The sequence below is a fragment of the Notamacropus eugenii genome, chromosome 6, assembly GCF_028372415.1.
Source record: "Notamacropus eugenii isolate mMacEug1 chromosome 6, mMacEug1.pri_v2, whole genome shotgun sequence".
Taxonomy (NCBI): Eukaryota; Metazoa; Chordata; class Mammalia; order Diprotodontia; family Macropodidae; genus Notamacropus; species Notamacropus eugenii.
This window is the reverse complement of record NC_092877.1, coordinates 311,114,457-311,138,291: the sequence shown is the minus strand read 5'-3', so window position 1 is coordinate 311,138,291 and position 23,835 is coordinate 311,114,457. Positions and strand designations below refer to the sequence as shown.

Below are 23,835 nucleotides of genomic sequence, written 5' to 3'. Positions count from 1 at the left end.
CTCCAAATACCTGTAAAAAATGACTCTAAATAAATTCTAGAGCAGTAGAAACCACAAAATAACAGAGTCCTGGAAGGTCAACAGAAAAGGTCTGGTGTACCAGTCTGAGAGAGGAACGCAGGCCAGTCAGGGCAGCGCTGGCACAGACCTGGCCCTCCAGCAAACCCAGAGCAGGCCTCAGGGCGCTGAAATCACCGGCAGCTATGGTGGTTTCCTGACTTCTCAATCCACAAATGCCAAAGACAACTTAGATGGTCAGTAGGAAAGGACTGTCAGACCTGGGTGAGAGAGGAATGTGGTCTAGTCCTAGCCTCAGGGCAGCCACAGCAACAGCATAGGCTGCTTCTGGAGCTCTCAGCCCACAGATGGTGGGGGAATCCAGCAAGCAATCAGAAGGGGATTTCACGGATCTCTTTGCAGATGCTGAGGTAAGATTATCTTGCTTTGTCTGTCCTTGGAACTGGATCACAGTCCTCAGTGGCAGGCCTGGGGCGAGGAGGTGCACTGGTGTGGCGAAGCTTGTGGTGGCTGTGGAGAGGGAAGCTCCTCACAATTCCAAGACAGAAAAGAGTGCTTGTAGTCACTCACAGACCAGAGCAAACACCTCCCCTTTGATGATAAACCCTTGGAAAAACTAAAAATTTACAGGTCCCTAGAAGTATTCCTGAAAACAGCTGCAAAAGAATTCCAGAAGCTTGGGACAGTACATCCTCGACACTGGAAGCAGAGTCCTACCTTAACAAAGAGTTAAAAAGTCAAACAACTGGCTGGGAAAATGAGCAAACAGCAGGACAAAAAAAATCAGACTAGAGAATCTTACTTTGGTAACAAGGAAGATCAAAATATACAACCAGAAGAAGACAACAAAGTCAAAGCTCCTACATCCAAAGCCACCAAGAAAAATATGAATTGTTCTCAGACCGTGGAAGAGCTCAAAAAGCATTTTGAAAATCAAGTAAGAGAAGTAGAGGAAAAATTGGGGGAAAAAGCAAGAAAAATAAAGTAGAAGAAAATATGCTTCAATCTGAATTCAGAGCTCATCGGTTGTATCTGGAGGTGGATAGCATTTTTCAGTATAAATCTTGGAACTATCCTGGATCAGTGTACTCATCAGAGTAGCGAAGTTTTTCACAGTTGATTGTCATTTACCATATTGTTGTTATTATGTACAATGTTTTTCTCATTCTGCTCACTCACTCTGCATGAGCACATAGAAATCTTTCCAAGTTTTTCTTTTTTTTTTTCCAGGTTTTTCTAAAACCATCCCTTTTGTCATTTTTCAATACAATCTATCACAATCATAAGCCATCACATATTCAGCCATTCCCCAATTGATCCTATCCCCTCAGTTTCCAATTCTTTGCCACCACAAAGCTGCTGCATATATTTTTATTCATAATTATTTATAAATTTGTATTATTTATACATATTTGGTATAACTAGGTGGCAAACTGGATTTAGTGCTAGGCCTGAAATCAGGAAGACCTGAGTTCAAATCCAGCCTCAGATACTTATTAGCTGGGTGACCTTGGGCAAATCACTTAAGTATGTTTGCCTCTGTTACCTCATCTGTAAAATGAGGTGGAAAAGGAAATGGCAAACCACTCCACTATCTTTGAAAGAAAACCCCAAATAGGGTCACAGAAAGTTGGACATAACTAAAATGACTGAACAACAAATAAATTTTTGTACACGAGTCCTACCCTACCTTTTCTGACAAGCTTAAGGCAAAAGGTATCAACCACTATTAATGTTAAATGGAAAATAGAAATTAAAATCTCCATTATGTAGCAAAAATATTACAAAATAACTCAAGTACTAAGGGAGGAATAATATAGAATTTTCTGATTCCCACATGAACTTTTTTTTTCAATTATACCAGACAAACTAAAGCAAGAGCATGTCTTGATATTATTTCTCAACTAATAAATGGCAGAATGCCTTTAATTACAATTTGTAAAGGACAAGTACTACTTATAAATGGCAAATATTTAGGTTCATTTGTCAATAATTCTTTCCAATACACCTAACCTTTCAAATTAATTATCTTAAACTCAACATTAAAAAAACACATTCATATATCGTTTTCAAATACAAATACCTGATGTAAAAATTAATTAGTATAAAATGTGCCAATGTCATTATAGCATCAGAATCCATTTTTCTTAAGTTCCAAAAAACTAAAAATTACACTAGGCTTGGTCATTTTTTTCCTTAAGGCAGTGCCCACAGACCCTTGGTGGCTTTTAAAGTCCTGCAAGTTTTCACCCATGCTTTGGAGCAACATTCTATTTCAAGAAAGTAGCAATTATAAAACAACTAAAAGTTATGCAAACTTCATAGTTAACACAGAACTGATTAATAACTTCTCTTTATTTCCAATTTTTATTCAAGACACATTTTACACTTTAACAAAGTTTTACCCCATCTTATTTCAAAGACAACAGCCATTGTTAAATTTTTAGCAAACTGATAGACTGCGACAAATTCACTTTTTAAACTAGATTAAACACAACATGCCACCAGTTCTGAAAGTTTTCATTCACTATGCCAACTCCAGTTTAGACTGTCACAAGAATAGATGTATTTATGTAAATGACAACTAACCAACAAATTGTTCACTCCTTGATTTTATCACTGAGAAGCACTTACATTATTCTTACTTAGCTTTCCTTGTCCTGGTTAGACCCTTCCTTGCAAAAAGTGAAGGCTAATAAAAAATATCCAATGCAAAAGAACTACATAAAAGGAGTAACGTCATAGTAATAAAAACATACCCTCTTGGTAACTAGACCATAGAAAATCATAACAAAATGGTTATTTCATAACAGGGAAATAATCTTTGCAATAAAAATCCCGTGGTACAACTTAAAGCTAATTTTTGAAGGTTTTGAAATACAACTGTATAAACACCAAATGTGAATAGGATAATAATGTTTGTGATAAAATGCAAGTTTAAATTAATATGAAATAGAAAACTCAGAGCTAGTTTTCTATGGTCATAATTTCCTGATAGATTTTCTATAGCTCTCCTTCCACCAAAGAGCTTATGAAGCATCTCAAATACTGTGTAATTTCTTAGACTTACCTAGCAGTGTTAGGGACAGTCAGGAAGTATTTGGATCTCACTTTTTTATCATGACTGATGCTAAGGAACTGACCAAGTGAAAGCTTTTCTTCCCCTGTGAGCAACCGCTGCATGACATCCGTATCAACAGCACCTCTGAAGAATTCCATTCCAGTCACATTTTGTGAAGTACCTAGAGGCACTCTGCCAGACACCAGGCCTGCAAGGCTCCACTGCTACCAACTTAAACACAGACGTCACACCTAAAAGGAGAGGGGAGCTAAGTGCGCATACAGCCTGATACAACAAGTTCATACAAAGAGCCAGAAGTAATCAGAGGAGGAAACAGCTTCACTGAGTCAGTCAGTCATCAAGTACTCATTAAGCAATTACTGCGTTCTGCCCACTGAGTCTAGCCATGGGGAGTAACCTGACGTATACAAGCTACATAAAGAAAGTAATGAGCAAGGCCTAGGAAAGGCCTCCTGAAGAAGTTGGGACTTGAGCATTCTAAGCATGACAGCACCCTGGACAGGTCAGAGGGAAGTGTGGATGAGAGGAGGATTTGGAAGAGACATCGGAAGTTTTGTTTTAAACAAAATGACTTTGAGAAGCCTATGAGGACACTCTAGTTTGATACGTCCATGAGGCATTTGGAGGTGTATGACTGTGGCTCAAAAGAGAGATTAAAGCTGGATATACAGATCTAGGAATTATCTCTACAGATATGATCACTGCACCCCTGGGGGCTGATGAGATTACCAAATAAAACTGTACAAAGAGGAAAAAAGAAGAAAACCTAGGACAGGTTAGAGGCTTGAGGGTCACCCTTGGTTAGTGGGTATGACATGAGCAAAGCTCTAACACAGGTAACTGAGGAATAGTCAGATAAAAGAGAGGGGAACTGGGAGAAATTTTATTTCCATTGTGAGTAGGGAAGGTGGAAGGAATAGCATCCCATAGGAAGGTACTTCCAACACAGGGAAATTAGGCAGTAGAGGGAGTCCATTCCAAGAATATGGAGCATCAAGAAAAAAGACATGGAGTTTGGAGAAATCATAAGAACATAAGAACAGTTATCAGTCATCTACTTTGGCTGGAACATAGGGCAACAGTATGGAATATAAGGAAGTATGAAATAAAGTTGGCAACATAGTAATAATAACTCAGTTGCACATCACTTTCAAGTCTATGACTCACCTTCTTTGAAACCACCCAATCAAGAAAGGAGATAAAGTATTATGATCCTCATTTTACATGTGAAAAAAGGAAGGCTCAGAGAAAGTGAGTGGCTTGTCAAAGATCCCCTGACTAATGAACGAACCTCAGTCCCTCCTACCTCCAAGGTCCATCCTATAGTAGAGTGTAGCATCACTGAAGCAAGAGGAAGATAGGATATTAGAGAAGAGGAAAGGAGTTTCAAAATCTACAATGTTCATTTAAAATACAATCTTAAAACAAAAATAAATTTTGACCAAAAAGTCCACATCATTATAAGAGACAAGCCTTTTTTTTTTCTGGAACTAAAGGAAGTTCTTGTAAGACGGACAATGGGTAATAATGAAAATATCTCCAACTACAGTTTTGCAAAAGTCAAAGAGACATTTAAATGGATAACCCCTTGTACTGATACTCAATAAAGAGTAAATACATATAATATTAAGTAACTGAGTGGAGGCATCTGAGGGGCTGAAATAATATAGTTCAGGTATTTTGCTTTCTAAGAGAACTTGAGAAACCTACAAGTATAGTCAATGTCAACTAGGTTGTCTCACAAATATTCAAATATCCAATGTCTTATTCAAATTCCTGGGGAGTACCAGAGATCAGTCAATTTATGACAGAATTTTTTAATAAGTATAAATACCTTCTGCAAGATCAGAATCCTAGAATATTAGTACTTGAAATATTAGTTCTTAAAAATATTTAGAACAACCCTCTCACTTTTACAATGTGAAAACTCAGAGCCATATCCATGAAATAATAGCCATAAGGAAAACAAAGTTTATTCTGTCATAGAAATTAAACATAAGACTAATGACAGATAGAACTAGTTCATTTTCTCAGAAAAGATTTGAATCTTCCTAAGCGGTTGGTTAAAATTCCGTACTTGAACTGTAAGAAATGAAATGGGTGATCTCAACTTGAAAAACCTTTTAAGCATGTTATCAACAAACCATGTGCATATGAACTTCAACATGTTCCCCTGTGGAATGTCTGGATACAAGAGAAGTCTGTTGCAAAATGTACTGATTAACAGATGAATAGAATTCACTGTTGTATGGCATTATCTAAAGTTGCCAATTTAAATTTGGGGAAAATGCATAGAAAAAACCATCAATCTGAATCTTGATATAATTGAAACTGAGCTAGACTTTCTGATAATCAAGAGAAGTCATTATTTCTTAAGATTATTCCTGTCCTTAAAGCAGAGGAAGAACTCCCTGTCTTTTAAAACAGAAAGGCATAATATTAAACTCACCTAATAGGGATAAGGAGTCCCTTACATAGAAATTAAAAGAAGACAGATTAGTACATGGTTTTGTTTAACACCATTTGGTAGGTCATAAGGCCATTTCTACCAAATCTTGATTTTAATTAATATTTGTTACAAATAATATTTATTACAATTTACAAGTTCCAGGGATCTATATCAAGGCTATATACAGTCTGATCCACAAACAGTTCTTGTCTTTTATGTCAGAAGCTAATGACAAATTGATAAATATTGCCTTAAATACTTGATCAGTAAGTGTAAGACGAGGTTCAACATCTTAGATGAAAGTTCAAAGTACGGCAGTAGGAAGCATTACCAAGAAACTTCAATTACCTACCTATTTACCAGTCCACACTTCATTTCCCTATTTGACCTATTTTTACTTCACCATCTTAGTTCAAAAATTCTTGCCTCCATCCATGCCTCAATACCTAAGTCACTATTGCCTACCCAGTCTAAATAACTATTCTGTTCCTTTAACAAATCTTTACTTCAATCCCAAGAATTTTTTTTGCCTTACAATGAACTCCATCACTATTAATTGGTCCAAAGAAAGTATGTAAAACAACATTTCTCAACAAAAGTAGTAACTCTGGAAAAATGTTGTAAATGAGTACTGAGGATGTTACAGTGGAATCTCATCATTACACATTAATAGGATTTTTGGAAAAGTATGTTGGTCAAGGCAAATTGTTCTAAGGACTCTTTAGATGACAAAAATCTGTAGTCCTCAATTCACATACTGCTATTCTCCATTCTAACCATCCAAAAGCAATTGTAACCCTAGCAGGCTGCTGGCCTTCTCTCCACACACAGCCCCAGCCCCAGTCTGGGCCTAGCAGAACAAGTCCTAAATTGCTGTTAACTGTTTTCTCAGTAAGACAGAATAGGGAGTAATGATGACCCACTATGGAACAGCTCTGCCTGAAACCTGATTATTTCTCATGTAAAGTATTCTTGTGGGAATTCTCAAAGACAAAAATCTGGCATGAAATTTTAAGGAATTATCCAACAGATTTTTGAGTCTATGATTAAAGTGATAAAATATTTTTAAGATAGGATGAACAGAGTCCAATCCAGAGATAACTATACCTTTAGAGTAAATATGAGTAAATAATTTCCCACTATTGAGATCCATTGTTTATGAAAGAATCTAATTAATCTTGGCCAAGACATTTTTCTACAATCTTTTTAATTTTATGTGATGTCATATATTATTGAGTGTATAGTTACTGGTTCCCAAATAGGGAATCTACCCTGGAATCTACAAAATATGAAGACACAAAGTAGGGTCTATATCTTTTAGTATAATAAATTTGTTCAATAAATAGAATGCCAATCTATAAATAAGTTACATAACTACTGTCCTCCTCTTTCCCTATTATAAAAACAATACATAACTGAGGAAGAAAAGCACCCTAAATAATGTTATAGTAACTATAAATAAATATGTATTGATTTGTAACGATTCACATTTTAGAACTTCCCATAATTCTATGAATTGGATGCCACCTATATTTTGTTAACCTGCAACTGATGTCACTCTAATAAGTGCATTTAGGATTGTCTTTGAGGTCACTGAGACATTGTCTTTTTCCTCTGAGCTCAAAATAGTTTAAAGAAATTGGTACGTAATGGCCACAAATTCTTGTGATTTGAGTCTAATTCAGTTAAATTGATGACAAATCATTTATTGAACATCAACTATAGGTTAGAATAATTGTACTGAGCATCGTGGGGAAATACAAAGGAAAAAAAAGACAAGACCCCTGTTTTACTACCTAATGGGAAAGGCAGAAAACACACATACACACACACACACACAAATATCAACTATTTAAAAAGTTGATGTGCAGTATGAAATTCAAAAAGTCCGAGATTCTGTGCATCACTGATAAAAGAACAAGGAGGAATGAAGCCAGCACACCAGGTGGGGTTAATTAAGAAGAATTTGAAATGTATTTGACTATGGGTTTGAAGGAGGTCATGGCAAAAAACAAACAACTTTTGGGATGGCAAGAGCACCAAGTGCAAACATCAACAAACATTACTTCTCTAGAGTAAAGAATTTGATGGTGAATAAAAAAAAAACCAAAAACATGGTAGTTAGACCAGGATGGCGGATGGGTAAAGTGCAGTTAGTAAATAAAATCACTTTTGTCTCTATTTTACATGTAAAAATCATTATCAAAATATCCCTGTTTCACACTTAAAAAGTCATCAGCAAAAAGTTAAATTCCTTCCACAATTTCACATAATCACAAGTTCTACTGTGCGGACTGAGGGAACCACACTGACTCCATCTTTTGGCTCAATTCTGGAGCTTGCTCAGTTCCCTATTAAATTATGGGTTTAGTCCAATTTCTGTCTTGTGAGAAAACTTTATTAAATTATAAGAACTGTGAGAAATCTTTATTGCATTGTTCCAACCTAGCCTTGCATGGCTAGAAAGCTAGACCACCTGCATCTGCCGCTTAGAGACTACCCTTGAAGGACCTCAGTTATGCTGACCAGAAACCCAACCAGATCAGAAGACTAGCGTAGTTTTCTCACAAGCATACACCTGAAACAATCCAGATGTCTTATCTGAAAACTGGCCCCATACTGGTCAAGCAGCTACTGTTTCCTTGTTCCTTTGACTGAATACAGACACTTGAAGGAAGTGGGACACTTTTTTTTTCTGGTTTCAGGAAATTATACCTCTTCACTCTTCCTCTTCCAACTCGGAAAGCACCTGATCCTTCCTACAATTACAAATCAGGTTACCTAATCTTGTATCCTGGTTTAAATTGTTTGCTTTCAATACCTAAAAATCTGTGTCCCCCTGTATTTGGGGTCTAGTGCCCAGCTGACGAGGCCCAGTCCTGATCTGTAATTCAGCTGCCATGCACAGTTTAATAAATCAGCATGCTCAGAAGCTTGACTCTTTGTTTATCACTTTACTCAGATTTCACCCACCACACTACCATGCCATGCTCCCTCACTTGAGGAAGAGAATTCTTACCATAAGATCTGTGTCTTCTTTCTTGTCTTGAATCAACTGAAGGGCTTTTGTCAGATCTTCATCACCTTCTGGAATACTTAAATCATCTTGTTCTGATACCTAAGCCAACAAACAAATATAGAAAAAATATACATACAAATATTTTCCTTCTCAAATCTGCAATCCTAACACAATGTCCCAAAGTAAAAAGTAAATGAAGGAAATTGTATTAGGTTGTGTCTCATAATCGTCCATACACATAATGAATTCTAGACAACTGACATGTATGAGCTGGGTTTGTTTTTGTTTTTGCGGCTTAATGTAATAACTATTATGAAATTGCCTGCCATCTACTTTCACCCAAAAATTCAATTAAAAATATCTATAAAGTCCTTATTTGCAAGTACTGAGCCAGACACTAGAGGAGACAGAAATTTAGATATGTAATAGATACTTTCATGGCAGAGTCTAGCAAAAAACAACAAACTGTTAAAAACCTCAAAATCCTGTTGCTAAGCAAATACCACTTTTCCCACTCTTTCCCTACCAGTGGTTTGTCAAAATTAGTAACTACTAGAAATCTCTCTTCCATTATCGGAATTAAAATAAGAGAGCCTTCTAATTGCTGCTCTCAAAGACCACTTGCTCCTTCAAGAAAAGCTATTGTATAGTCAAGAGCAAAAAATACACCTTGACGATGTAAATGTCCCCTCAGCTGATGGGTGATGGTACTTGCTACAAGAGATGTCTCAATAAAATGACATCCAGTTTTCTATCACATTTATAGAGCCATCATCTTCAAATTAAAGGTTAAGGCATTAATACATAATTAAATTTTTCTTTGACTTTTATCTATGTGGTGAAAAGGCAAAAAATTAACAGCAATGTAATGATTTTTAAATATCTCAAATGGAGAGGTTTTTTTTATTAAGATTATAGTTAACTCCTGATTATCTATATTAGTAAAATACTCATTAGTATAAATAATTCAAGATACTTACTTTTCTATAACTTTCATTACTTCTCTGGAGTATCTGGAGAATCTTCCTACTCTCTCTGCACCTGAATGGATCTGTTTCTAATACTATGACTACTACATTAAGAAAGGTATTTTTCCTATCCCACTTGGGACAAGACCAATTATCAAACGAGGTGTTATTTGCAAAGCACTTATCACAGGGCCTGGGACATAGTAGGTGATTCACAAATTCTTATTCTCTTCCCCTTCCCCACCAGTGGGAATACTGAAAAGGGGAGATATTAGAGCCAATATATTCACAGGATAGAAGTGGGTCTTAGCCCCAAATATTCAAAGAGTAAGGAAGGAAACTGAGATCCAACTAATGTCAGAAAACCTAGCCTAAATCTACCTCTATTATGGGAAGCCATGCCAAGCTGAAAGAAAGAAAATAAATGATCCCAGGAAAAATGACATTCCTTAATACAGTTATACAATGCAGGCAATCACCTTACTGTACAAGGTAACTAAAAGCAAAGCTAGATATGTTATCTAATATAAATATTTAAATATATCCCATTTCCTTCTAAACTAACTGACATTAGCTAAATTCAGTTGAAACACTAAACCAAACTGGCATCTTTAAAGGCATTACAAAATTATGTAAAGAAAAAAAAAAAACAAATCCTATTTAAGTGTTTCAGAGAAGTTTTGTTAAATGATTATTCTGTAAGAAATACTGCCTCAAATACACAATGCAATACATTTACAAACTGAAAATACAAGAATCATACATTACCTCGTCATACGTATAATCATCTTCAGATGCTTCAGTTATACTAACTTCTGAAAGTTCTGTCAAGTAAAAACTCTGAAATATGGCACAATTTCAAGTGACTTGATGTAAAATTCATTTAACCTTTAGACTTAATAGTAATAATCAACTTTTTTTATTTTTGATAAATTAAGTTCTTAGTTATCTTTGTCCTCCAAGGTATTCTAAAATCCGAGGACATATTTTTAAACAAAATGTTTAATTATGTCCCTTCCTATGCTTAGAAAAAATTATGAATACAACGTATTTTACAGAAGCTTGTTTTATTTTTGGTTTTCTATAGCCTCTCGAGTCAGCTCTTCATTTTGTTAGAAGCACTGCAACTGAGCAGAGGCACAGTTATTCTAGGATGTACTTTAAAACATTTTAATGCCATGTAAAATGAGTTTTATAAGATCCACTATTTGGAGGTAATTTTCCCTATATGATAAAACACAATCCAATTTGGAATGAGTACCAACGCAAAATTTTAAATGGGGAAAAGAAGTAAGGATACATAGAAATGTCACTTAATGGAATGGAGAACTAACCTGCTAAAGCAAAATGAAGAGTTACTAAAGTCCTTAACCTGAATGGCTTGAATCGCCCTTTGGTCGCAAAAATCACAAAATGACTTCACAACTCTTTGGTTTTGGCTTTTTCCTAGAACTCTCATGGACTTTGAAGAAAAATCATGTTAAAATGAGAAACAAGGGACAGGCAGACAAGTATAATTCAATACTGAGTGAATTTCCAAGACATGAGTTAAAATTAAAATAAAGAGGTTTCTAATGAAATTTAATTCAAAATGTAATGATGTGTAGCTTTTTAAAATTAATTTTAATTAAAATTATAACAAACATATTTTATATAAATATCTCAGTATCAAAATATGCTGTTTGTGGTTTATTGTTTAGGTTTTGTTCTGATGTATTCAGGCCAAATATAAAAGGTGTAAACAATCTCACAGGGGGCTGAAATACTCTTTCTGGTACTGGCTATAAAGAGCTTTTTAAAAAGTGACTATTTGTAGTTTGTTGCTAATTGTAAAAGGATTCCCTACCCCAGCCCCCTCTGCTTTTCTATATTCTGAGAATTAGTTGGAAAATTAGTGCCTCTAACCAACTACTTCTTTCTGTGGTAAGCACCTTTTGGGAATCTTTAAATTCATTTTTCTCTCCTTTTTTTTGAAAACCATTGTCTCATCTTCTAGTGACAAAGAACTAGGCTTGAGTCCTGCCTTAGAGACACAGAGCACATAGACACTTAATAATGTCCAGTGGCCTAGGTAAATCTGCAAAATTATTCATTATACAGGAGGTGCTAATCTGCATCAGTGGAGAGTTTCTACACCAGGAGTTCTCTAGACCAACGAAACTGGAGATGGGGAGGTAAAGGGTAAGGTGGAGAAGAGAACATTCATTTTTCTAAACTGATTGTTCCACTTGATTTGTCCAGTTCTTTAAACTTTTAAAAGGACGCTGTTACACTTGACATTACAACCACCTTCAGATCAATCACTTCACAATCTCATCAGAGAAGGCACCGCGGTCTTGCTCAATTCATGCTAACCCTTAGTGTCTCTAAGCTATCAAATGCTATTATTTGTCAAACATAAAAGCTTCACCAAACAGTAATATGCAAAGCAGATATGTCTCAGCAGGCAGCTCATAATCAACAGTGAATGTAAAAACTAAGTTGTTATGCTCTGTCCACCTAATCCCAAATACATTTATTTCTCAATCTGCGCTTTTAGTTATTAGGACTCTACTTTTCTCATGACTACCACTAAAAATATAATAGGCTATTGTTAAAAAGATTATTTAATACTACAAATTTAACTATAAAGTGGTGGACACCATATGCTTATCTTGAAGAACTAGTTCTCCCAGAAGTCATTTAAGAATCAGTGACTTTCAGCATATTCTATCTAAGAAAAGGATTATGGAAATCTCACTGAGATGGGCCTATGCAAGCCTGCATCAGCTGGTTGGGTGATGTGTAAATGGAGATCTGGGGCAGAACCCGAATAAATCAAAGGCGGGAAAGAAATACAGGTGCCAAACTGGGGACCAAGTAAGGAAGCTGGATCTGGAGCCGCAGGAAGCTCGGTGATTCTCTTCTCCTATTGGGTTGGGGAGACAAAGACGTAAATCAGGTGTGACATTAGTGATGTTTGATAACAAATGCAGAGGCAATTTGGGAATGAGTGCCCAAATAGTTTAATATAATACTAATTCAATGTTATAGTTTGTAATTGCTTTACTATTAATTCACTTTACTATTGTTTTTAGTATTTTTATTATTCATCTTAAATTTTCAGTCACTGGATTGTATTAAAGAACAAATAAACAAACAAACAGCAGAAGCTTGTGAGCCATGGATTTAAAAGATCACTGCCCTAATGGTAGCCATGGGACTTGGAAGGAGCTGAGGAGAGCTACAGTTAAGAACTGGCCCAGGAGGACTACACAAACATGGCAAGCCAGAACACCAGAACGTTATGTGACAAATTAACACCAATAAAATCATAATTACCAGTAAGATAATAGTATTGCATAGTGGAAAAGAAGACTAAGATCTGGAAGGCCTGTGTTCTAGATCAAAGGTTTAGAGACAGAAGGAATCTAAATAAATGGTCATTTAGTCCAACTCAAAGTTGTAAACCAAAGAACAATTTTTAAACATGCTGAAGGAGGAAAAAGTAGTGTGGTCTTGTGAGAAACAGTGAATTTGGAATCTGAAAGACCAGGCTCAATTACCAGCTCTTCCTAATACTAGTAAAATAATTTAACCTCTCTGGAGCTCAATTTCCTCCACAGTAAAACAGGAACTTGTACTATCAGATTCACAAGACCACCACAAAGATCAAACATGATACTGCATGTAAACTACATACATGTAACTACAATCTGTACGGTATACTGTTCTCTCAAACAACAGCCGTTTGTGTGCATGACAAAGAGTCAGTCAATGGCATAGAACCACAGTATATGTGTCGTTGATTATATTTTCTAAGTGATTCTCCAAAGTGCCCATACATGTGAATAGCTTTGTATACCCTATCATCACTTCAATGCTAATATAGAGGGGCAATCTATAATCTTATTTAAACTATGTCACCACACATTTAATTTCCCTAACAGTCAGAGCTAATTAATTTTGCATGTTGCTCTATTAACTAAACTCTATGTAACCCACACCATTCTTCCCTATCTCCCAGCATGTCCCTCACCTCCTTGTTTCCCAATCTGCTGCCCAGAATTATTGCTTGGAACAAACCATTTGTCCCTGCTAGCTCTTCCTATACTTCCAGCCCTATTGCCCTCAGCCCTCCCTCCTTCGCAGACCTACCTCACCCAGACCTTTTCCATTTTATCCATTCCATAGGACCTCATTCTATTATAAAGTCATCCACATAACTGAACTATTTATCAAGAATTTTTTTTTACCTCCTTATATTACCTAAAACCTGGCTTTCTCCTAAGGATACCATATCCTCTCCCTTCCCTATCATCAACAACCCTTTTCAGCTCAGGAACTTTTCTCTCCCAGTTATTGGGACAAGAAGAGGCATTGGCATACCCTTTCCTTCCCAGGGCAGTGTCCAAACCATGTTTCTTCTGTAACCACTAAAACAATTTCTCCTGTTTCAGCCTCCATGGTATTTGATTCCAACTTCTCTTTCAAACTCCCCTCAATCTGGCCTGTCCCAACTGGCCCCACCCAGGGCCTGCCAGGTAGGGAACCCAACTGTCCTCTATGATGTCAGTTTCTAGGTGTATGAAGACACATACAAAAGCATAGCAATAATACTAGCAGAAGCAAAGATGTTAGTACCCTGGCCATACATTAAAATATCTCTTGGGAGGGGAAGCTAACAGAAAATGTGATGAATTCCTAAGAAGTGCTTAAGCTATATTAGGGTATAGGCGTATACAAAAGAAGACATGCAAAAAAGTCAAAGGACAGGAACTGCAGAATCTGGGAGTCTTCCCTATTAGGCTTCACTCTCGCTTTTGAAAAATATACTTTGAGCACCTTTATTTATAGCTGTCATCTACCAAACCCTAGAATACACTTAACCCATCTCAAAAGAATTCCACACCCTGCTCAGAGGCTTTGTTTCACTGAATTTAGAGGTAGAAGAGTCATCCTCCCTATCACATCCCATTCTCAACAATTTCAAAATCCATGTTGATGACCATTATAAAATCCAGACCAACTAGTCATTCCCTTGACATGCCAGGGACCTAAGGATTCTTTATTTTTTTCCTAGATGTAACAGGAAGCCCATTCAAAAAAATTTAATAAGCTGGGGTCATATCTGTGTTTTAGAAATGTTAATGTGAATACTAATTGGGAGAAGGGAGAAAATGTAAGAGAGAACAACTGGGAGGCTGTTACAGTAGTCCAGGAAAGAGATAATGAAGACTTGAATTAGGGTGAAGGCTGTGTGAGTGGGGAAAAAAGGAGACATCTATGAAACATGGAGGCAAATCCACAAGATTTGCCAACTAATCAGCTATAACAAGTGTAAGAGTAAGGAGTCAAGGCTAACTCTAAAGCTATGGATCTGCGAGATTGGAAGGAGAGTGATGTTCTCAAGAGAATGGGTAGGAGGGATGTTTCTGAGAAAAATGAGTTCTGCTTTGGACTATAGGATATCCAGGCAGAATGCCCAGTAAGCAGTTAGTAACACAGGCCTGCAGCTCAAGAGGGAGCATATGGCTTAATATATGGACTTGGGAGTCATCTACATAGAGATAACTGAATCCCACATTTAGTGAATAAGAAGAGAATAGCCATACAGCTAACGTCTGAGGTAGGATCTGAACCAAGGTCTTCCTGACTCCATATACAGAACTCTATACACTTTGCCATATTATCTTTCACATAATATTTGAGAATTTAGTTGTATTTAGTGAGAATAATTAATAAACTCATTTGTTTTAAATTACTGAACTGGACCAAAATTGGTTTAAATTAAATTACTGGCAACTGTATCATCAATAGATCACTGATTAACAGTATTCAAAGTTAGAAGGGCCCTTAAAGATCAACCCCCTCATTAGCAGATGAAGTAAAGGCAGTTCAGAAAAAAGAAATTACAGGGCTTTGGAAGTAGAACAGACTTATGTTTAGGATGAAGTAAACGCTCATTCAATGAAACAGAGGACTTTCAAGCATTCTTGATGAAAAAACAAAAGAGCTGCATAGAAAATCTGACTTTCAAATAAAGACTCGAGAAGCATTAAAAGGTAAACAGGAAAGAGAAATGATATTTATTAAAGTTGAACTATTTACATTCCTACATGGAAAGATGATATTTGTAACTCATGAGACCTTTCTCAGTACTAGGGTAGTTGGAGGGAATATATATATATATATATAATATATATACACACACACATACATACATACATACATATATGTGTGTACACATATATATAAACCTTTCTATATATGTATCTATGTATGTATATACACATACATAGATATATAAATATATATACACACACATATACAGAGGATACAGGATGAGTTGAATATGAAGGGATGACATCTAAAAAATAAAATTAAGGTGCGAGAGAGGAATGCACTGGGAGAGGAAGAAAGGGAGAGGTAAAATGGGATAAATTCTCTCACATAAAAGAGGCAAGGAAAAGCTTTTATAGTGGAAGGGAAGAGAGGGAAGGTGAAGGGGAATGAGAGAACCTCACACTCACTGGATTTCATTTAAGGAGGGAATAAAATACACACTCAATTGGATATGGAAATCTAGGAGGGAAAGGGATAAGGGGGGACGACAGAAGGGAGGGAAGTAATCAGAAGCAAATACTTCTGAGGAGAAACAAACATGATTGTTATGGAAGTGTTTTGCATGACTACACATGTATAACCTATATTGAGTTGCCTGTCTTCTCAATAAGGGTGGATGGGAAGGGAGGGAGAGAATCTGGAACTCAAGTTTAAAAAAAAATATATTAAAAATTGCTTTTACGTTCAACTGAGAAATAAGATATACAGGCAATGGGGTATAGAAATCTATCTTGCCTTAAAGGAAAATAGATGGGAAGGGGTAATCAGAATGCACGCAGTCTTGGAGTGGGGAAACAGGAGGGATGGGGAGGAAATCTGGAACTCAAAATCTTGAGGAAGTGAATGTTGAAAACTAAAAATAAATCAATTATTTTTTTAAATGAAGTAAATGTAGAATATCAGTCTAAGTATAAACTACTATAAATTTTAAGTATATGAGGAAATAATACAAGTTTATGAGAAAAGTAATTTTGTTGCACTTTATAACAAAAAAGTTATTATTCTGTGTTTTCAACAAAATTCTTTAAAGCATTTAAGAGAATTTGCATGCATACCTAATTTGCTAAAGAGCACAAAGTGAATGAACAGTGATTCAATCAACAATGACAAGCCTTAAATTAAAGATGGAAGGATTAGAGCTGGGGAAAAAATAAGCTATGGAGTCTCCATCTTTGGAGATTTACATGAGATAGAAAACCTTGTGTTTTGGTTGGTGAATCCATCTCCCTGCCTGAAAGCAAACCATCTTTAATTTAAGTCTTACCTTAGCCCTACTGAGCTATCATCCTAAAAAAAAAAAAAATCAACTTATGTTCCACAACCTTTCCCAAATCAGTATATGTTATCTACAGGTTGATTACCTATTGTATGGGGTATGCCCTGAAAATCTTTAATTCCCTTTTGGTTTCTTCCTTCTGCTAGCACACTAAACTTGTGCGCTAAAAGTAAGTACTCTCAAGTAATGCAAACTTAATTTCAACATTAGCCTACATCAGTCTTATTTGAAGAGTTAAATCAGATGCAATACAATCACAAGGCACTCCATTAGCAAACAAAAACTGTACCATAATATGAAAAATCCAACCTGAAGCATCACCCTCCATTCCTCAAGCTTCTCTCTTACCCCCCAATCCCCACCTGTGTCTAAGACCCATAAATTTTACCTTCTTAACATCTCTCTTTCTTCACTGCCAACACCTTGGTGCAAGCCTTCATCACCTCATATCTCTACTGTTGCAATGCTCAACTACTGTGGTCTTCTTCCCACAAGCTTCTCCTCACTCCAGTCCATCCTCCAGCCAGTTATCATAATCATCTCTGACCCTCTCCTCTCCCTAATCAATAAATTCCAGGTCTCTGTATCTCCTCCAGCATCAAATGTAAAAGTCTCTGGCATCCCAAGGCATTCATACCTTGTCCTCCTCTCCAACCTTTCCTGTAGCCCATCTTATAACCACCTCCCCACCTCCACCCCCACTCTGATGTAGTGACACTGGCCTTTATATACTCCACTCCAGTCTCCAGGAGTTTGCACCGACAGTGCCCTATGCCAGGAACACCTTCCCTCCTTATCTCTGCCTCCTGGTTTTCTTTAGGTCCTGGCTAAAATCTCTTTTTCACAGGAAGCCCATCTGCATGCCTCTGAAGTCCAGCCCCTTCTCTGGGCTGGTTGTCTCCAATTCCACCCGGCCCATCTTCATTTACTGCTGTCTCCCCCAGGAGACTGTGAACTCGCAGCAGGACTGTCCACTGCTTTTCTTTAGATCCCCAACCACATCCAGGAGGCGTTTAATCGATGTTTTCTTGGCTGGTTTTCCCCTTTGCCCCAGGTTCTGAGGGGATTGCAGACAAGCGCTCGCCCGGCACTCGCCCAGAGAACAGGAAAGGGAAGTGTGTGGGCGGGTAACTGGATGGTGGTGGGGGACCCGAGAGGAGGCGGGAGATCAGACCCCGCCCATTGGCGAGGAGGCGCAGACGCGGGACGCCGCAGGCAGCAAGGTGGGGGATGGGAGCGAGGCATTAGGCCCCATTCCTGGGGGGAGGGGAGGCCCCGGCCCGGCCCGGCCCGGCCCGGCCCCTCCCTCCGACGCTCGAAGGATACGCTCCAAGTAGTAGGCGCCCTCCGCGGCCACAGCTTCCGCGGCCTCCCCAGCCGCCATGAAGCTGGTCCCCGCCGCCGCCACCTCCAGGGGCCTCGGCCCCGACAGCGTTCGCTTCATGACTGTCCGCTCGGCTCCGGCTCGGTCGCCCACCTCCGCCCCGCTGCGCACAGTCACTCCGAGCCCGCACCCCCACCACCGCCGTTCCCAATAGCAACCCCCCCCACCCCGAGCCGCTGGGCCCACGGGCCCCCCCGCCCCCCGGCCCTCCCCCCGGGCTCGGCCTTGCTCTCGCGAGAGGCGGGGTCGCCGCGCGTGCCTAGGGACGGCTCTGGGCCCAGGCCGCGTTCGGCGTTTGGCTCGGTGGGGAAGAAGGGACCAGAGCATTTGGACGGGAGTGCGCCGCCCCATGCCTCCCCATGCCTCCCCATGCCTCCCCCCTCGGCCACCACGTGGCCCGCGCTCCGGCGCCTCCCGGCGGCTTCCTGCGTCGGCCGGGCAACAGGGTCCTCGTTACCTAGCGACGGGAGCGGCGTGGGGGTGGGGCTTAAGGAGCTCCGCCCCCGGGCTGTGAGCGAGGCCCCTCCTTCCCCACGCCGGCCCCTCCCCACAGGCACACAGACACACACACGCCACAAACACGCGCGCCCGCACACGCTCTGGAAGTTTAAGCCCTCAACGCATAGATGCATAAGCCTAGCAAAACTAATTTTCGTACTGGAATAAAAAAATGTTGCCGAACCAACAAGGTTAAAGAGGCAAGAAAAAAGGCAGATGGTGTGTGTGAGTGTGTGAGTGTGTGTGTGTGAGTGTGTAATAAACTTTTTTTTTTTGCCTCTGAGAAGTTTACGCGCAAGCGGGGGAAACCACATCTTCACGTATAGATATCGGTGCAAAGTAACGGTGGAGGACGTCCCAGTAGCTGGGGAATCGAGAGGAGACTGCCCTTGAAATGGGCCTTGAAGGAAAACGGGAACCCTGAGGGGAGAAGTGAAGACGGCGGGCGTTTCGTGGACAGGCTCAAGAGGGAAGGGAGTGGGCTCTTGGAGCCACGCGTTACGTCTTCGTGGTGAGCATTTCTGTTCAGAGCCTCAGACATCAAACACAGTACAAAGGAGGGCTCCTGCGATTGTCCACACTTGAAAAGGGATCAAGAAAGTCGTCCTAATGCAGATGAAACTCAAGTGTTTTGTGCACTTTGGGAAAGCCGGTTGTTAAACATTGACCTGCAAACCATGACAGCATAAGCCATAGAAAGTAGGCCTTTTTGTCTGCAGTGCGGAGAGCCTGAATAAATAGTGCAATAGACAATAATCCTGGGCAGGTAGGCTGGCACCATCATTTGAAGGGCTTTCAATGACAGAGGAGCTTGTGTTTACCCAAGGAGTAATAGGAAGCCATGAGAGGTTCTTGAGCAGGGGAACATGATCACCTTGGGATTTAATCATATCAATTTAGCCGCTGAGCCAAGGGTGACTTGGCAAGAGGAAAGAATGGAGACGGAGAGACCAAATGTCATATCCACCTCTTCATGACCATATTTGGGATTTTCTTGGCAAAGATACTAGAGTGGTTTGCCATTTCCTTCTCCAGGTCATTTTACAGATGAGGAAACTGAGGTAAACAGAATTAAGTGACTTGCAGAGGGTCACATAACTCATAAGTGTCTGAGGTCAGATTTGAACTCAGGAAGATGAATTTTCCTGACTCCAGACCCAGTCCTCTATCCACTGAGCCTCCCAGCTGTCCTTAGAAACCAGCTGGAGGGTATTAAAATAGTCCAAGTGAGAGGTGATGAAGGTATGAACAAAAGTTGTGGCTAAGGAAGGATAAAAAGGGTAGTATGGTTGTGAAAGATGTGGAAGAGAAATTGACAAGACTTGACAACTAGATATATCTGGGGTCTATCAGAGAAAGTAAGGGGATCAAAATTATGAAACTGGGTGATCAGAAAAACAGTCTGCTCTCAACAGAAATATGTTCATACCTCAAAATTATTTGTGATGACTATGGTTTTGTAAATGTGCGCATGTGGATATGAGTTAGTCTGCGTGAAGGATTTTTTCTCCATAAAAAGAGCCAAGGGAACCTGTCTAAACTTTTTGTTTCCCTGCATTTTGAATTTTTGATTTTGTTAATAGTCCTTTTATAAGTATAATTTGATTAAACAGGGACTGAAAAACTGGTTAAGAAATGACATTGGGAATAGGATTTGTATTTCAGAACCAGAACCAAATATTTAAGAAAGAAAGGCTACTGGTCAAAGATGGAATATACCAATCAAGACTAGTGAAAATGAATTTTCCTGAAATTTTGCTAATTAACCGGAAAAGGAAGAGGGAGAAAGAAACATAGTAGAGCAAATAGTCATAGAAATGCCCATTCACAGAAGGCAAAATCAAAAAGATAGCCAGCATCGCCTCATGTATATCATGTATGTATATATGCCTATATATTCATGTGTATAGATAGATTTATAGTTTTATATATATATGTATATATATATATACATATATATATATATATATATATAAAATATACACCTACACATACATACAAGTGCACATGAGTTCCAAAGGATGAAGATAAAGGGAAATCCTTTAAAAACTTGATAGGATCTTCCTAATTAAATCAACATATACTTTGATAACAGATGATTTCTGTATAAAAAAGTATGAGTAACAAGTGAGGTGACCTATATCAAAATGCAAGGAAACAAATTTGGCCTCATAGATTTAACTGAGATATGGTAGAGTGGTACAGTAGAATTTTGACATGAATATAATTCTAAAGGGCTATGCTTTATTCAAAAGGAATGAGGGACAGTTTAATATCATTGTATGAAAATGTGTGGAAATCCAGGAATCAAGGTGGAAATATGTGGCAGAAAATGAAGGAAATAATGTCATTCGAAATCACCTGCACTGAAAGAGGAAAAGATAAGGAGGCTGGGAAAGAGATCAAAAGCCTGGCGTGAAGGCATGATATTATAGTGAAGGGGCACTTCAATTATCCTGCCATAGCACCTTCTCTACCCAAAGCAGGATGACTAATGATTTCTTGACTTGTTTTAATGTTGGTTTTATTCTTTAAAAAGTGTAGGAAACAAAGAAGAGGACTTTTTTAAAATTTAATTCTCACCAATATGGAGAAGTTTATTGCTGAGCTGAAAATCATGGGAGTTTTTGAAGGGAAGAAGCCTTTTAGTCTCTAAATTTGGGATGGAGAAGGAGAGGAAAGCTAGCCATATACTGATGTGCGTCACAGGTCTGAAAAGAACACAAATAAAGAAATAAATAAAAACAAAGGCAAAGTCTTATGAAATAAAATTTTATAGGAGATATTAGTCCAGGAGAAACAGGAAAGCCTTGAGAATTTAATTCTACAGATTCAAAGAGAAAATCCCATTGAAGACAAAAAGATAATAATCAAAAAAACAAAATAAAACCTGCAACAGGATAGATTGATGGTTATTATACATATTTTCTTCATCTACAAGTATTATCACCAAGATAAACATACCCTTAGGTATCATAGGGTAGAAAAATGCAACCCTTTATGAATACTGGAGTCCAGGTCACATGATAACCCATAGCCAAATTTCCATTTAGATACTACATAGGTTCAATTTCTAGTCAATGTGTCTTCATCCAACTTTGGTGATAGATTTATAGAGTTAGAGATTGAAAGGACCCAGAGACCATCTACTCCAACCCCTCATTTTACATGAGGAGACTAAGTCCAAGAAAGGTTCATTGATTTCCTAGGTTCATAGGCAGGATTTGAACCCCAGTCTTCTGAGTCTAAAACCAGAACTTTTCTACTATACTGTACTGATGATTATGATCAGCTGCAAACTCCACAATGTTCAACAGATGGCCCAAAACTTGAATGACCATCAAAAACCAAATATGTTGACATGAACTCATCAAGGGCAGTTAGACAATAGCTTATTATCTCCCAATCTGTCTTGGGTATCAGTTAACTATTGATTATTTTTGTTCTTATATTTCTAGTCTAAATTATAATTCTCCTTGGCCACAGAAAAAGAACCAACTCTGCTTTCTCTCTGAGAAAAGTTCCTTAATGGTAGAAATTCTCTTACTTTGCTGTTCTCACTTGGTGGATAGAGTGTTGAATTTGGATTCAGGAAGATCTGAATTCAAATCCCACCTCAAACATTTACAAGCTATGTAACCCTGGACAAGTCCCTTAACCTATCAGCCTCTATTTCCTCACTAGTGAAATAATAATAGTTATAACTTCAACAACCCCTACCTCACAGAGTTGTTGTAAGGATCAAATAAGATAACATATGTAAAGTGCTTTGCATACCTCAAAGTATGATGTAAATGCTAACCATGATTACCATCCTTTCCCCACACTCAGCTTTCCAGACATTAGATCAGGATTTCTTAACATGGGGCGCACTGACCCCTCCCAGGTATCAATGGATGGATATCAGAGAGTCCACAAACTATGTAAGTCCTCGCTGCTACTGTTATTATATCATCCCTAGCCCCTTGCAGTACCTGGTGCATAGTAGGCATTTAATAAATATTTGTATATTGATTTGTCAGTTTGTTTATTCATTTGTTTTTAGCTATATTAGGATGAGAAAAGTATATGGACAGTGTTCAAGGCAAATATAACCCCAGAATTAAAAAGGAAAAGAGCCAAAGTATCTAGCCTATATTCATTGAAAGCTGAAAAATGATTTCTAAAAGCAAGGAAGTAGACAGAAAGAATTGAAAAAAATAGTTAAAAAAAAAAAAAGCAGTTTGGTAGGTATGTCATGAAGGGAGGGATAAAGGGCTTGACATATCTCAAGGGGCCTACATTATATCCCAGAACATTTCACCGCTTTACAAGTTGGTTTGGTTTGGTTTTGAATAAATCCATTCATGAAGGACTTATGTTTCTGGTCCAGGATCCAAATGATTCCAACTTTGAACCTATGGTTGTATGAGCTGATATTCACAACAATGACTGAAGTATACAGTCATACAAATAGAATTAAAAATGTTTAGAACTATCTGGAACTTTAGAAATTGTTCAAGTTAGCCTGCCATTTTGAAGATAAGTAAATTAAGGTCCAAGACTGGAACCTTGGTCACCTGATTCCCAGGACACTGGATTCTAATACATGTCTACATAAAGGTGTGTATGCTTGTGTATATACACATGTGCGTATGTATTTTATGGATGGATGTTTGGATAGGTAAGTACATCATACAGAGTTAAGCAACTCAGCTTTTCTTAATTTTTGAGAATGGTGTGTATATGATACATGTGTATCTATGTATAATATGTATATATATATGTATATCTATGTATACACTCTAAAGAAAAGAAATTATGCAATATACTTTGTTCTTAAAAAGTAGGGTTTTTTCCCATGCTTTTTGGTTTTAAACCATAGTCATTTCCATGCTTTTTGATCCTTAAACTATGATCATTTCCCAAACATACCTCCCATTCTCCTCCTACCACCTACACCACAGAATCCTCCCTTACAGCAACAGAGTTATGTAAAGTCAAGTGTAGTCCGTTTTAGAAAGAGTTACATTATGATTTATTACATTTTTACATTA

General features: G+C 38.1%; 1 protein-coding gene across 6 annotated transcripts in view; it reads right to left on the bottom strand.

Moving 5' to 3' along the window:
• The window catches only part of SPAG16 (sperm associated antigen 16), a 1,246,090-nt gene extending 1,227,648 nt beyond the window's left edge, over nucleotides 1–18,442 (bottom strand). Inside the window, exons 1-4 of one of the 6 annotated variants that reach the window (XM_072617490.1) lie at nucleotides 13,905–18,228; nucleotides 10,837–12,444; nucleotides 10,305–10,351; nucleotides 8,569–8,667 (exon numbers count right to left, since the gene is read on the bottom strand). In XM_072617490.1, the coding sequence (XP_072473591.1) occupies nucleotides 8,569–8,571 (3 nt within the window). In that variant the 5' untranslated portion in view covers nucleotides 8,572–8,667; nucleotides 10,305–10,351; nucleotides 10,837–12,444; nucleotides 13,905–18,228. The other 5 variants (XM_072617486.1, XM_072617488.1, XM_072617489.1 and 2 more) reach the window with 5 other exon arrangements.
• Between the last annotated feature and the right edge of the window lie 5,393 nt (nucleotides 18,443–23,835).